Here is a 14,826-nt window from a genome sequence, read left to right on the forward strand (position 1 = left end):
AATGTTACTCCACACTCCTTTTCATCCTAAAAGAACTTAGTATAGTGATAAGGCATATAAGCAATTTGCCCTGAGCGTGAAAACTGTTAGACTTAGTGACAATATCAAATGAAAAAGGTGAAAAACATCACTCACCAAGGTTGACAGATGAGGAAATCTGCTTGTTGACATTCAACATATACTTGACGATAATTGAATTAATAACAGGTATATGGAAAACTCTCACTGAGAGCAGCAGACGTTACCAGGTACAAAAACAGCAAAAGAATGGTGAAATACTGACTCACCAAGGTTGACATCTGTGAGAAGTTTCCTGTCTCCTTGTTCACATGTGGCGTTTCACCATCAGCTCCATCCACGCTCACTAAACTTTGACTCATGGCTTGCATATTCTTCATGTCACTTTTTCTAGAGTCAGTTGTCCTGCACACCTCGTAATTATAAACGTGCGGGAGAGTCCCAGTCCCCAAAGTATCCGAGTACCGCGGTGGATAGTACGGGATGACGGGAAGGTTGGAGTGGTACAGGATGCGAGACTGTCTCCACCTGTGCACTTTGACTGCGATGATGAGGAGCAAGCATGTGACGAAAAGGAAGGAGACCACAGCCAGCGCCAAGACTAAGTAAAAAGTCAGCTTGTCATTATACTCCTTGTCGTACATGCTCAAGTCAGTGAACTCTGAGAGCACCTCAGGGAAGCTGTCGGCCACCGCCACGTTCACAATGACTGTGGCTGAACGAGAGGGCTGCCCGTTGTCCTCCACCACAACAGTCAGTCTTTGTTTGACAGCATCTTTATCAGTCACTTGGCGGACAGTTCGGATTTCTCCATTGTGGAGGCCCACTTCAAACAGCGCCCTGTCTGTGGCTTTGTGGACTTGATAGGAGAGCCAGGCGTTCTGGCCAGAGTCCACGTCCACGGCCACCACTTTGGTCACCAGATAGCCCACGTCGGCCAAACGAGGCACCATTTCGGCCAGCAGCGAGCCGCCCGTCTGCACCGGGTACAGGACCTGTGGGGTGTTGTCGTTCTGGTCCTGGATTAGGATGTGAACTGTGGCCATGGAACTCAGCGGAGGGGAACCAGAGTCGCGGACAGTCACGTTAAAGTTAAAGGACTTGATTTGTTCATAGTCAAAAGATCTGACTGCGTGGATGACACCATTCTCGGAATTGATGGAAACAAAAGAGGACACAGCTACTCCATTAACGTCTTTCTCCTCCAGGAAGTAAGACACTCGGGCATTCTGCCCCCAGTCTGCATCACTCGCACTTACAGTAAACACGGAAAAACCGGGAGAGTTGTTCTCTGGTAAAGTCTTACTGTATTCTGACTGATGGAACTTGGGCGGGTTGTCGTTCACGTCTGCTATTTTAACGTTGATGTTTTTACTACTAGACAGAGGTGGAGAGCCTTGGTCAGACACCATTATGGTCACATTATATTCAGGGACACTTTCCCGGTCTAAGAAGTTTTCAGTGACTATGGTGTAGTAGCCTGTTAATGAAGACTCAATTTTAAAAGGGACGTCTGTGTTAATGGAACACTTGACAACGCCGTTGACGTCAGAGTCTTCATCATTCACGTTAAACACAGCTACAGTTGTAGCTGGGGGAGAATCCTCAGGTATGGACTGAGAAAAGGACATGACTTCTATGTTGGGGACATTGTCATTCACATCAATTATGTTGATAAAAACTTTACATGTATCTGTATATCCTCCATGATCTCTAGCCTGAACATTTAATTGATAAGTCTTGGATTTTTCAAAATCCAATTCACCTAAAACTTTGATTTCTCCTGTTTTGGTATTTACACCAAACAACTGTTCTGTTCCTTTGGTGGCACGTGTGGAAAACGTGACATCGCCATTTAGGCCTGCATCAGCATCATTTGCACTAACAGTCGTGATCAATGTCCCTGCAGGTGAATTTTCAGGCACATCTACCTTATAAACCGATTGAGTGCACACTGGCGCATTATCGTTTGCATCCAGCACATCAATTTCAATTCTTACTGTCCCTGATCTGTGTGGCTCCCCACCATCTGATGCAATCAGCATGAGCGTGAGACTCTCTTCTTTTTCTCGGTCTAAAGGCTTTTGTAAAACCATTTCCATGAATTTTGCTCCATCTGGTTGGCTTTGTATTTCCAATTTAAAATGATCTGAAGGTTTCAAAATATATTTATATATATCGTTATTTCCAACATCCGGGTCGTCGGCATTCTCAAGTGAGAAACGTGCCCCGGGTGCGACACTTTCAGCTATTTTTAAATGAATTTCAGATTGTGGGAAGGACGGACTGTTATCATTAATGTCTACGGCCTCCACTGTTACACGGTAAAGCTGGATGGGATTTTCTAAAATGATGTCAAAAGTGAAGCTGCAGGGCGTCGTCTTGCCACAAAGCTCCTCTCGGTCGATGCGCTCCTTAATCACAAGCGTTCCTTTGTCTCGCTTTAAATCAACATATTGTCGGCCTCCTTTGGTAATGATACGAGCTTTACCTGCTACTAGTCTGCCAACGTCCAAGCCCAAATCCCTCGCAATGTTTCCAACAAAAGAGCCTTCCGCCTGCTCCTCCGGTATGGAATAGCGAGCCTGTCCAGCCACGGAGCCCAGCTCGCACAGACAAAGAATCACAAACAGTGTGCGCCATCGGCCTCTGATAGCGTGCATCCGCATAAAATCCATCGTGAATTCAAAAATAACAAGAGGACTTCTTCAAGTAAAACCAATGCTCACGTAAAAAACGTCTAAAATAAACCAGACTCCAAAGAAAATACGCCTCTTCAAATAACAAGCATGCAGACCGTCGTGTTTATCAGCAATGAAGCTCTAAAAGCTCAAGAGGAGCGCTCCTGCCCAAACGCGTTTCATTCTCATTCACTGACGTGTCACCAGCGGCGCTCAGAGCATGTTCACAGAACTGCACATCTATTTTAATACCCGTCTAAACGTAAAGACACTACAAAGCATTTTGAATGATGTGGTGCCACTTTAAATTATGATATTGAATGCACATTTTATGACTAACGTTTGAAAAATACATACGTTTATATTTCAATTATGACAGCACAGGATTATAGTGATTAAATTATAATTTTACATGCAAAAACATACAAACACATTCATGATTTATATTTCGATTACGACAGCACAGTATTATAGTGATGTTAGGTAAATAATTGAAACTACAGAGCAGTAACGAAGTAAGAAAGTAAGAAAATCAAGACCTTCTAATAAATCATTATTCGGTCTATTTCATAACGTAATTAAGAAAACATTATATTCGTTTAAAATACAAAGGCTGATGTTAGTATTGCGTCCAGAATTGTTTTCAATTATGAACAGTGATTAGGTTTTAAAATTCAATTGATTTATAAGAAAATTATAATCATGATAATGTACAACAAAATCATCTAGATCCAGATAGTCGACTTAAATATCGTATCTGGAGCCGGACGATTTTTTTTCATACTATTGACGAAATAATAATAATAATAATTAATAATAATAATAATGATAATAATTATATATTAAATTTAGAAGAAAAAAACATTTTTTTTCCAGTGCGTATCATACGAATTAATAGCAGGTCTTGTGATAAAACTCAGCAACACTCTTCAGAACCACGGACAGCAAACTTGAACGTCCAACTCATGTGCAGTGTTGGGACTACCGGCGCCATAAGTAACGGCGTAACTCACACCGTTATAGATTTCCAGTATCGTATAGTCATTTACTATGTTAGTTGTTATAACTGTTATTGTTATTAAAAGTGAAATGTGGCACGTTACTTAAGCCATTGGGGACGCGTCGACGCGCAACGCAAAAACGCTTCCACCCCTCAGCGGATTAACTTCTGAGTCGCTACGCCTCGCGTCAGCCAATCAACTTCTGGAATGTGTCATGTTATCATTGTTTCGTTTTTGTACAAAACAATGATCATCGGCACCAGTGGCGTAGCCAGGAATTTTTCCAGTAGGGGCGCGCGCCCACAGGAAAAAAAATCGAACATCACCCACGCCGTTCGCTGATCGCTAAAATAACATCCGGGTCCAGGAGGCAAACGGTGAATGGATAACATCGCGCACATAGAATAGCGCAAGCACATTCGCGCAAGACCGAAAGAAAAAAACGGCATGAAAATGAAGAATCGAAAAAGCTCGAATTTTTTCAACCGGGGCGCAGGGAGTCCTAACCGGGGCGCTGCCCCGGCTCGCCCCTGCTTGGCTACGCCACTGATCGGCACCGTCCATGCTCATGCCTTGCTGTACAATACTTCTTTGTACCTATACCGGCACATAACAAAACAGGAACATGCATGGAGGACTGAGTTCGAAACTTGGCATACCTGGATTGTTTTTTAGCTGTTGAACTGGACGAAGACGCAACATTGTTTATGTTACCATATAGCAAATTCTACGCCACTGGGAGCGATAGCTTTTTTTTTCTCCCATCAGAGGAGTATTGGAAAAAGAAAGCTGTTGGGTTTGTTCAATTTGTATTTATTTCTAGAACTTCCTCAGCATTCAACAACATCGGCATGCTCGCTAGTCGACTTCCTCGTGTTATATGTCTCTGTCCTTTTCTCCACTCCCCTCCTTTATCTGTATAGTACTCCTAGAGGCAGGACTACGACACCACAGGGGTTTTGCCGTAAAAAATGGCAAGTTATGCTTGTGTGTTGGTGTGTTTGTCTCTGGGAGCAAACAATTAAAACATTGCACTGTATTTCTGCATCAAGTTACACTTGATTATCTTTTTACACAGCTACTGTACCAGAGAGGAGTCTGTAGCCCCCACATTCAGTAATATGTGTTATCTAACAAAGCACCCCAAACATTTTAAAACATTTCACTCACCATTGTTGACATCTGAGAAAAATGTCCTGACAACTCTTTGTTTGGAGGCGGCCTATTAGCATCAGCTTCATCCACACTCACTAAACTTTGACTCATGGCTTGCATGTTCTTCATGTCACTTTTTCTAGAGTCGGTGGTCCTGCACACCTCATAATTGTACACGTGGGGGAGGGTCCCAGTTCCCAAAGTCTCCGAGTACCGAGGCGGATAATAAGGAATGACGGGCAAGTTGGAGTGGTACAGGACGCGTGACTGTCTCCACCTGTACACTTTGACTGCTATGATGAGCAGCAAGCAGGTGACGAACAGGAAGGAGACCACAGCCAGCGCCAAGACCAAGTAAAAAGTCAGCTTGTCATTGTACTCCTTGTCGTGCATGCTCAAGTCAGTGAACTCTGAGAGCACCTCAGGGAAGCTGTCGGCCACCGCCACGTTCACAATGACTGTGGCTGAACGAGAGGGCTGCCCGTTGTCCTCCACCACAACAGTCAGTCTTTGTTTGACAGCATCTTTATCAGTCACTTGGCGGACAGTTCGGATTTCTCCATTGTGGAGGCCCACTTCAAACAGTGCCCTGTCTGTGGCCTTGTGCACTTGATAAGAGAGCCAGGCGTTCTGGCCAGAGTCCACATCCACGGCCACTACTTTGGTCACCAGATAGCCCACGTCTGCTGAACGAGGCACCATTTCGGCCAGCAGTGAGCCGCCCGTCTGCACCGGGTACAACACCTGAGGGGCATTGTCGTTCTGGTCCTGGATGAGGATGCGAACGCTTATGTTGCTGCTGAGGGGAGGGGAGCCTCCATCCTGTGCTCTGACAATAAATGTCAGCTCTTTGATTTGCTCGTAGTCAAATGAGCGAACTGCACTAATAACTCCACTTTCTGCATTGACAGACACAAATTCACTAATTGGACTTCCTCCGATTTCACTCCGCTCCAACATGTAGGAGACACGAGCGTTCTGTTTTTCATCTGGGTCTTTGGCAATCACTCTTGAAACAGAAACACCCGGCAAGTTGTTTTCTGCAACGTGTGCGCTATATATACTGACTGGAAACACAGGAGCGTGATCATTCACGTCAGACACTTTCAAATTAAAAGTTATTTTTGTGGAAAGGGGAGGCGAGCCGGCATCTGACGCAACGATTGTTATGTTATATTCTGGCACCCCTTCACGATCTAAATCAGCGTCAGTCATTAATGCAAAATAATTCCTCACATTGGATTTGATTCTAAATGGAACGCGGCCTACAATCGCGCAACTCACGTGACTATTTTCACCAGAATCCAAGTCTTTTACATTAATGATACCAACAGTGGCACCGACGGGGGCATCTTCTGACACGGGACTAGTAAAGGACATTACATTAATGACTGGAACATTATCATTTAAATCAATTACTTCAAGTTCGACTTTACTAGAGTCAGCAAACCCACCTTCATCTTTCGCTTCAACCATGAACTGTATTGATTTCTCTTTTTCATAATCTATTTGTTTTGCTATAACAATGCGCCCTGTCAACTCATTTATAAGAAATAAATCCGCTATTTCTGTATTGTATTTTGAAAATGAGTATGCTATTCTTCCATTCGAACCACTATCTGCGTCAGTGGCATTCACAGTTAGAACATGTGTGCCTTCTGGTGCGTTTTCAAATACCTTTGCTTTATAAATTGTTTGATTGAAGACGGGAGCATTATCATTTGAATCTAAAATTATAATTTCTATATTTACTGTACCTGATCTCTGTGGATTTCCACCATCTACAGCCACCAATTTTAAGGAGAGTCGCGGCTGTGCTTCTCTGTCTAAAGCTTTCTGAAGAACCATTTCTGCATGTTTTTTGCCCCCCGGACTAGCGTGTTGTTTTAAAACGAAATTATCACTCGGAGTTAAAATATTATTTTGTACGTTATTTGCATCCACGTCAGCATCATGTGCACTTTCTAAAACAAACCGAGACCCAATTACAGCAGACTCGCTAATTTCAAATCGCAAATAATTGTTTTTGAAAGTGGGAGCATTGTCATTTACGTCCAATACTTCGATGGTCACGGGATGCAATTCCATGGGGTTTTCCAATAAGATCTCAAAGGTGAAGCTGCACGGCGTCACGTCTCCACACAGCTGCTCTCGATCTATCCTCTCGTGGACAACCAGGAGCCCTTTGTCCGCCCTCAGCTCGGCGTACTGGACGTTGTCCCCTGTCACGATGCGGGCCCGCCCAGAACGGAGTCTTTTCAAATCCAAACCGAGATCTTGGGCCACATTTCCGATGAGCGAGCCTTTTTTCATCTCCTCTGGGATTGAGTAGCGGATTTGCCCCTGCGTTCCATTTAGGAAAAAACACCAAAAGACAAAGAGCCAGGCCGGCCCTTGCCTTTTTCTTCCTCGGCGTGGATGCATTTCTTTACACTCCATATGAAAGTAAAAGGTATTTATAAATGAAGCAATCGATTAATAACTAAAAAAAATAGACGCAATTATTTCATCCGATTTCAGCTCAAAGGCGATCGATACGTTGTACACGCAAAGCTCTTTTGTGCCAAAATGACAGCAACAGAGGAGGGAGCTGCCCTATGTAGTCAGCACCAACAAACCAATTTATCAGGTAACAGCGCCCTTTAGAGGCGGATAGGTGAAATTAGTAAGGTTAAAAATGTTAAGATAAATACATCATTAAATATGGCGTATTTTTGTTTAATAGCGTGATAGAAAAAAAACAAAATGACAAATCACAAAGATATAACCCCACTCACCCACCCGGAAAGAGTCGTAATATGCACACAGAGAAAAACAACACCGTTTCGTGTAGTGACATAATAGAAAACATTTAAACGATCACTAACCCTTCAGCGTGAGCGCAGGTCAAAACACCAACTTCAGCACCACGGACAGAGACAAGGCGACAGGTTTTGCGAGATCACCAAAAGTTGCATAATTGCAATGTATTCATCATACTAATTTATGATAGAGTAAATTTTAAATAGCCTTTTTAGATGTTCACTTCCAGAATATGTCACAGTGACTCTGGTGTAGGCCATGAAAAATTGTGCAGTTGTGCATATTTTTGAAACGTGAGGCCCTTGACACCCTATGAATGAGGTCCAGAAGCAAAAACTGAAAAAGTAAAATCTATAGAGCACAGCCACTATCATCCGTTTAGTTCAAGTACCAGGAGAATATCATTAAAATGTAGCAGAATAAACAACCATGACTCTTTCTCAAGGTTGATGTACCCTCGTCAATATTGGCAAAAAAAAAAAAAAGGAGCTCATCGTGTACAATACATTCCTGGACGAGGATTTTCTCATCCAGAAAATGGGAAATAGTCTTTTACAATGACCACAGCCTTAAACAATAACAACGCAGGCCAGTGGCTCACAGCCCACTGATCTTAGTCTCCGTTTGTCTTCTGCCCCTCTTTATTCAAAGACAAAACCATAATGGGTAGGCTTAAAAAATTGTCAGGGAGCAAATAATTATTAATACCTTGCACTGTATTTCTGCATCAAGTTACACTTGGTTATCTTTTTACACAGCTAGTGTACATGAGATGAAGCTGTAGCTGTTCAGTAATAAGTGTGATAAGAAAAAACACCCCAAATTCTTTATAACATTTCACTCACCAATGTTGACGTCTGAGAAAAGCCTCCTAGCATCTGCTTGTTGTCATGCGACGTATCAGCATCAGCTCCATCCACACTCACTAAACTTTGACTCATGGCTTGCATGTTCTTCATGTCACTTTTTCTGGAGTCAGTAGTCCTGCACACCTCGTAATTATACACGTGGGGGAGGGTCCCAGTTGCCAAAGTATCTGAGTATCGCGGTGGATAGTACGGGATGACGGGCAGGTTGGAGTGGTACAGGACGCGAGACTGTCTCCACCTGTACACTTTGACAGCGATGATGAGCACCAAGCAGGTGATGAAGAGGAAGGAGACCACAGCCAGCGCCAAAACTAAGTAAAACGTCAGCTTTTCATTGTACTCCTTGTCATGCATGCTCAAGTCAGTAAACTCCGAGAGCACCTCAGGGAAGCTGTCGGCCACCGCCACGTTCACAATGACTGTGGCTGAACGAGAGGGCTGCCCGTTGTCTTCTACCACGACAGTCAGTCTTTGTTTGACAGCATCTTTATCAGTCACTTGGCGGACAGTTCGGACTTCTCCATTGTGGAGGCCCACTTCAAACAGCGCCCTGTCCGTGGCTTTGTGCACTTGATAGGAGAGCCAGGCGTTCTGGCCAGAGTCCACGTCCACGGCCACCACTTTGGTCACCAGATAGCCCACGTCGGCCGAACGAGGCACCATTTCGGCCAGCAGCGACCCACCCGTCTGCACCGGGTACAGAACCTGGGGGGCGTTGTCGTTCTGGTCCTGGATTAGGATGCAAACTGTGGCCACAGAACTAAGAGGAGGGGATCCAGAGTCACGGGCAGTCACGTTAAAGTCAAAGGACTTAATTTGTTCATAATCAAATGATCTGACTGCGTGGACGACACCATTCTCAGAATTGACGGAGACAAAAGAGGACACAGCTACTCCATTAACGTCTTTCTCCTCCAGGAAGTAAGACACTCGGGCATTCTGGCCCCAGTCTGCATCAGTAGCACTGACAGCAAACACGGAAAAACCGGGAGAGTTGTTCTCCGGTAAAGTCTTACTGTATTCTGACTGATGGAATTTGGGCGGGTTGTCATTCACGTCTGATATTTTAACGTTAATGTTTTTACTACTAGACAGAGGTGGAGAGCCTTGGTCAGACACCGTTATGGTCACATTATATTCAGGGACACTTTCCCGGTCTAAGAAGTTTTCAGTGACTATGGTGTAATATCCTGTTAACGAAGACTCAATTTTAAAAGGGACGTCGGTGTTAATGGAACACTTGACAACACCGTTGACGTCAGAGTCTTCATCATTCACGTTAAACACAGCTACAGTTGTACCTGGGGGAGAATCCTCAGGTATGGACTGAGAAAAGGACATGAGTTCTATGGTGGGGATATTGTCATTCTCATCAATTATGTTAACAATAACTTTACATGTATCCGTAAATCCTCCATGATCACTTGCATGCACATTTAATTCGTAGCTTTTTGATTTCTCAAAATCTAACCTACCAGCAATTTTAATCTCTCCAGTTTTAACATTTACATTAAAAAGCTGGTTTTCCTCTTTCGTTATGTGAGGAGTGGAGTAGGTGATGTAACCATTTAGGCCTGCATCAGCATCGTTTGCACTAACAGTTGAGATCAGTGTCCCTGCAGGTGAATTTTCAGGCACGTCAACCTTATAAACAGGTTGAGTGCACACTGGGGCGTTATCATTTGCATCCATCACAGTAATTTCAATTCTCACTGTCCCTGATCTGTGTGGCTCTCCACCATCTGAAGCAAATAGCATGAGTGTGTGACTCTCCTCTTTTTCTCGGTCTAAAGGGTTTTGCAAAACCATTTCGATAACATTTCCTCCGTTTCGTTCATTTTGTACTTCCAATTTAAAATCATTTAAAGGTTTTAGAGTGTATCTTTGAATATCATTTATTGCAACATCAAGATCGGCTGCATTGGCTAGTGAGAAACGGGTTCCTACTGCAGCATTTTCAGTTATTTTTAAATGAATTTCTGATTGTGGGAAGGACGGACTGTTATCATTAATGTCCACAACCTCCACTGTTACTCGATAAAGCTGGATGGGATTTTCTAAAATGATGTCAAAAGTGAAGCTGCAGGGCGTCGTCTTGCCACAAAGCTCCTCTCGGTCGATGCGCTCCTTAATCACAAGCGTTCCTTTGTCTCGCTTTAAATCAACATATTGTCGGCCTCCTTTGGTAATAATACGAGCTTTACCTGATACTAGTCTGCCAATATCCAAGCCCAAATCTCTCGCAATGTTTCCAACAAAAAAGCCTTCCGCCTGCTCCTCCGGTATGGAATAGCGAGCCTGTCCAGCCACGGAGCGCAGCTCGCTCAGACAAAGAATCACAAACAGTGTGCGCCATAGGCCGCCAACAGTGCGCATCTGAATAAAATCCATCGTGAATTTAAAAATAACAAGATGACTTCAAGTAAAACCAATACTCAAAGTCTAAAACAAACACGAGAATCCAAAAGAAATGTGCCTCTTTAAATGTCGAGGAGTCCGTCGTGTTTATGGACTGAGCTCTTATGAAGCTCTAAAAGCAGCTCAAGAGGAGGACTCCTTCACGGACGTGTTTCATTCTCATTCATTGACGTGTCACCAGCGGCCCTTAGAGCATTTTCACAGAACTGCACCTCTATCCAAACGTAAAGACAGTCCAAAGCATATTGATATGGTACCAGTGTAAATTATATTTCTACACGCATAAAAGTACAGATACAACTTTTAACAAAATATAGGTTTAAATTTTGAGTATGACAGCACAGAAATAAAGGGAAGTTAAGCAATTAATTGAAACTACAGACCAGTAACAATTAATAAAATAAAGACTTTCATATGATATCATTACTCAGACTAATTTATCCAACGTAATTCAGAAAACGACACATTATTTTAAAATACAAATGTATCCAGATTTTTCTTTTAATTACGAACAGCGATTCAGTGTTAAAATTCAATAGATTTTAAAGAATATTACAATAATAGTAATGTCCAACAAAATCATCTCAACTTAAATATCGTATCTGGAGCCAGACAATTTCATTTTGTACTGCTGACGAAACAATAATAATCATAATCATAGTAATCTTGAGAATAATATTGAGAATAAGATGAGAATAAGAACGAGAATAAGACTGAGAACAAGAACTTTTTTTCCAGTGAGAATTATACGAATTATTGGATTCACACTGGTCCAAAAAAGCGATAAAAATCAACAACAATGTTCAGCACCACGGACAGCAAAATTGAACTATACATATATATATATATATATACCACAAGTCATTGGTCATTGGGGCACTTGGGGCAGTGACCCCCAAACTGGAGGAGTGGCTACAGCAGATTCCAGGAACAACATCAGACATCTCAGTCCAGAAGAGTGCAGTGCTAGGAACAGCCAAAATACTGCGCAGAACCCTCAAGCTCCCAGGCCTCTGGTAGAGGACCCGAGCTTGGAGTGGGAGACCACCCGCGGAGGGTGAGAGGGGAATTTTTTTTTTTTACAGCAAATGATAATGATAATGAAAGACATGACTCACCAAAGTTGACATCTGTGTGTCAGCATCAGCTCCATCCACACTCACTAAACTTTGACTCATTCCTTGCATGTTCTTCATGGCACTTTTTCTAGAGTCAGTGGTCTTGCACACCTCGTAATTGTACACGTGTGGGAGGGTCCCCGACCCCAAAGTATCCGAGTACCGAGGTGGATAGTACGGGATGACGGGCAGGTTGGAGTGGTACAGGACGCGAGACTGTCTCCACCTGTGCACTTTAAATGCGATGATGAGCAGCAAGCAAGTGACGAAGAGGAAGGACACCACAGCGAGCGCCAAGACTAAGTAAAAAGTCAACTTGTCATTGTACTCCTTGTCGTGCATGCTCAAGTCAGTGAACTCTGAGAGCACTTCAGGGAAGCTGTCGGCCACCGCCACGTTCACAATGACCGTGGCTGAACGAGAGGGCTTCCCACTGTCCTCCACCACAACAGTCAGTCTTTGTTTGACAGCATCTTTATCAGTCACTTGGCGGACCGTTCGGATTTCTCCATTGTGGAGGCCCACTTCAAACAGCGCCCTGTCTGTGGCTTTGTGGACTTGATAGGAGAGCCAGGCGTTCTGGCCAGAGTCGACGTCCACGGCCACCACTTTGGTCACCAGATAGCCCACGTCAGCCGAACGAGGCACCATTTCGGCCAGCAGTGACCCGCCCGTCTGCACCGGGTACAGCACTTGAGGGGCATTGTCATTTTGGTCCTGGATCAGGATGCAAACACTTGCGTTGCTGCTGAGGGGCGGGGAGCCTCCATCCTGTGCTCTGACGATAAAAGTCAGCTCTTTGATTTGCTCGTAGTCATATGAGCGACCTGCATTAATAACTCCGCTTTCTGAATTAATGGACACAAAGTCACTAATTGGACTTCCTCCTATTTCACTCTGCTCCAACATGTAGGTGACACGAGCATTTTGATTTTCATCCGGGTCTTTGGCAATCACTCTTAAAACAGAAATTCCTGGCGGGTTGTTTTCTGCAATGTTTGCCCTATAAATGCTGACCGGAAACACTGGAGCGTTGTCATTGACGTCAGACACTTTCAAATTAAAAGTCTTTTTTGTAGAGAGGGGAGGTGAGCCAGCATCTGACGCAACAATTGTGATGTTATATTCTGGCACCCCTTCACGATCTAAATCAGCATCAGTCATCAATGCAAAATAATTTCTCATATTGGATTTAATCCTAAATGGAAGGCGGCCTTCAATGGCGCACCTCACTTGACTGTTTTCACCAGAGTCCAAGTCTTTTACATTGATGATACCAATAGTGGTACCAACGGGGGAATCCTCTGACACGGGACTGGTGAAAGACATTACATTAATGAGAGGGGCATTATCATTTAAATCCATCACTTCAATTTCGACTTTAGTAGAGTCAGCAAACCCACCTTCATCTTTAGCTTCAACCATGAACTGTATTGTTTTGTCTTTTTCATAGTCTATAGGTTTTGCTACAGATATACATCCTGTCGTCCTATTTATATGAAAAAAATCTGCTATTTCGGTATTTGATTTTGAAAATGAGTATGTTACTCTTCCATTTGGACCATTATCAGCATCAGTGGCATTCACAGTCAAAAAATAAGCACCCTTTGGTGCATTTTCATATAACTTTGCTTTATAAATAGTTTGGTTAAAGACGGGTGCATTATCATTTATATCAAGAATAATAATTTCTAAACTGACTGTACCGGATCTTTGTGGATTTCCGCCATCCACAGCCACTAATTTTAAAGAGAGTCGTGGCTGTTCTTCTCTGTCTAAACTTTTCTGAAGCACCATTTCTGCATATTTTCTTCCTCCCGGACTGACGTGTTGCTTCAAGACAAAATGGTCACTTGGTGTTAAAATGTAATTCTGCAGACCATTTGCGTCTACATCAGCATCGTGAGCATTCTCTAAAACAAAACGGGAGCCAAGTGCAGCCGACTCACTGATTTCAAATTCTAAATGCCTATTTTTAAATGTAGGAGCATTGTCGTTCACGTCTAACACTTCGATGGTCACGGGATGCAATTCCATGGGGCTTTCCAATAAAATCTCAAAGGTGAAGCTGCACGGCGTCACGTCTCCACACAGCTGCTCTCGATCTATCCTCTCGTGGACAACCAGCAGCCCTTTGTCCGCCCTCAGCTCGGCGTACTGGACGTTGTCCCCTGTCACGATGCGCGCCCGCCCAGAACGGAGTCTTTTCAGATCCAAACCGAGATCCTGGGACACATTTCCAATAAGTGATCCCTTTTTCATCTCCTCTGGGATTGAGTAGCGGATTTGCGCCAGCGTTGCATTTAGAAAAAAACAGCAAAAGACAAAGAGGCAAGCCGCCCGTCGCCATATTCCACCACGGTTTGGATGACTATCTTTCCACTCCATATTTAAAAAAAAAATATTCCAATCAAGTGAACAGATCGAAAAATGACGAGGCACAATATCAGCCGATTTCTAAGATCAAGTGTCGTACGTTGTTCACGCACAGCGCTCCTGTGCCAAATGGCAGTCGCAGAGGAGGGAGTAGCATTGCAACACGCATCACAAAACATCCATTTAACATGCAACAACCCCCCCTAGAGACCAATATGTGAAATTAGTCCAGTTAATCTCAAATGGTCAACATTTTCTTGGCGTGTCGGGGATGGGAATCAATCTATAGATATGGCGTGCCCTATTTACCAATCACATTAAAACATTTTAAAGAAATATATATATATATAAAGTTGTAAATTGCACTAAAATCCAATCAACAAACTTG

General features: G+C 43.4%; 2 protein-coding genes across 19 annotated transcripts in view; both read right to left on the reverse strand.

The window, feature by feature from the left end:
* The window catches only part of LOC133154375 (protocadherin gamma-C5-like), a 211,091-nt gene that overhangs the window by 115,192 nt on the left and 81,073 nt on the right, over window positions 1-14,826 (reverse strand). Inside the window, exon 1 of one of the 18 annotated variants that reach the window (XM_061279287.1) lies at window positions 12,063-14,555. The exons of 15 other annotated variants lie outside the window; for them this stretch is intronic. In XM_061279287.1, the coding sequence (XP_061135271.1) occupies window positions 12,063-14,450 (2,388 nt within the window). In that variant the 5' untranslated portion in view covers window positions 14,451-14,555. Of the gene's footprint in view, window positions 1-287; window positions 2,856-8,502; window positions 11,219-12,062; window positions 14,556-14,826 lie in introns of those variants that run through there. 2 more of the 18 variants (XM_061279190.1, XM_061279206.1) reach the window with 2 other exon arrangements.
* On the reverse strand, window positions 4,313-7,388 carry LOC133154576 (protocadherin gamma-A3-like). Its single transcript, XM_061279393.1, has one exon. It carries the CDS (start codon window positions 7,292-7,294, stop codon window positions 4,853-4,855), a length of 2,442 nt encoding a protein of 813 aa, XP_061135377.1. The 5' UTR covers window positions 7,295-7,388; the 3' UTR covers window positions 4,313-4,852.

Source organism: Syngnathus typhle, linkage group LG1 (assembly GCF_033458585.1).
Source record: "Syngnathus typhle isolate RoL2023-S1 ecotype Sweden linkage group LG1, RoL_Styp_1.0, whole genome shotgun sequence".
Taxonomy (NCBI): Eukaryota; Metazoa; Chordata; class Actinopteri; order Syngnathiformes; family Syngnathidae; genus Syngnathus; species Syngnathus typhle.

Bases quoted from the DNA above. Each gene is read 5' to 3' on its own strand.
- LOC133154576 (XM_061279393.1), bottom strand. From the start codon at position 7,294: ATGGAGTGTAAAGAAATGCATCCACGCCGAGGAAGAAAAAGGCAAGGG.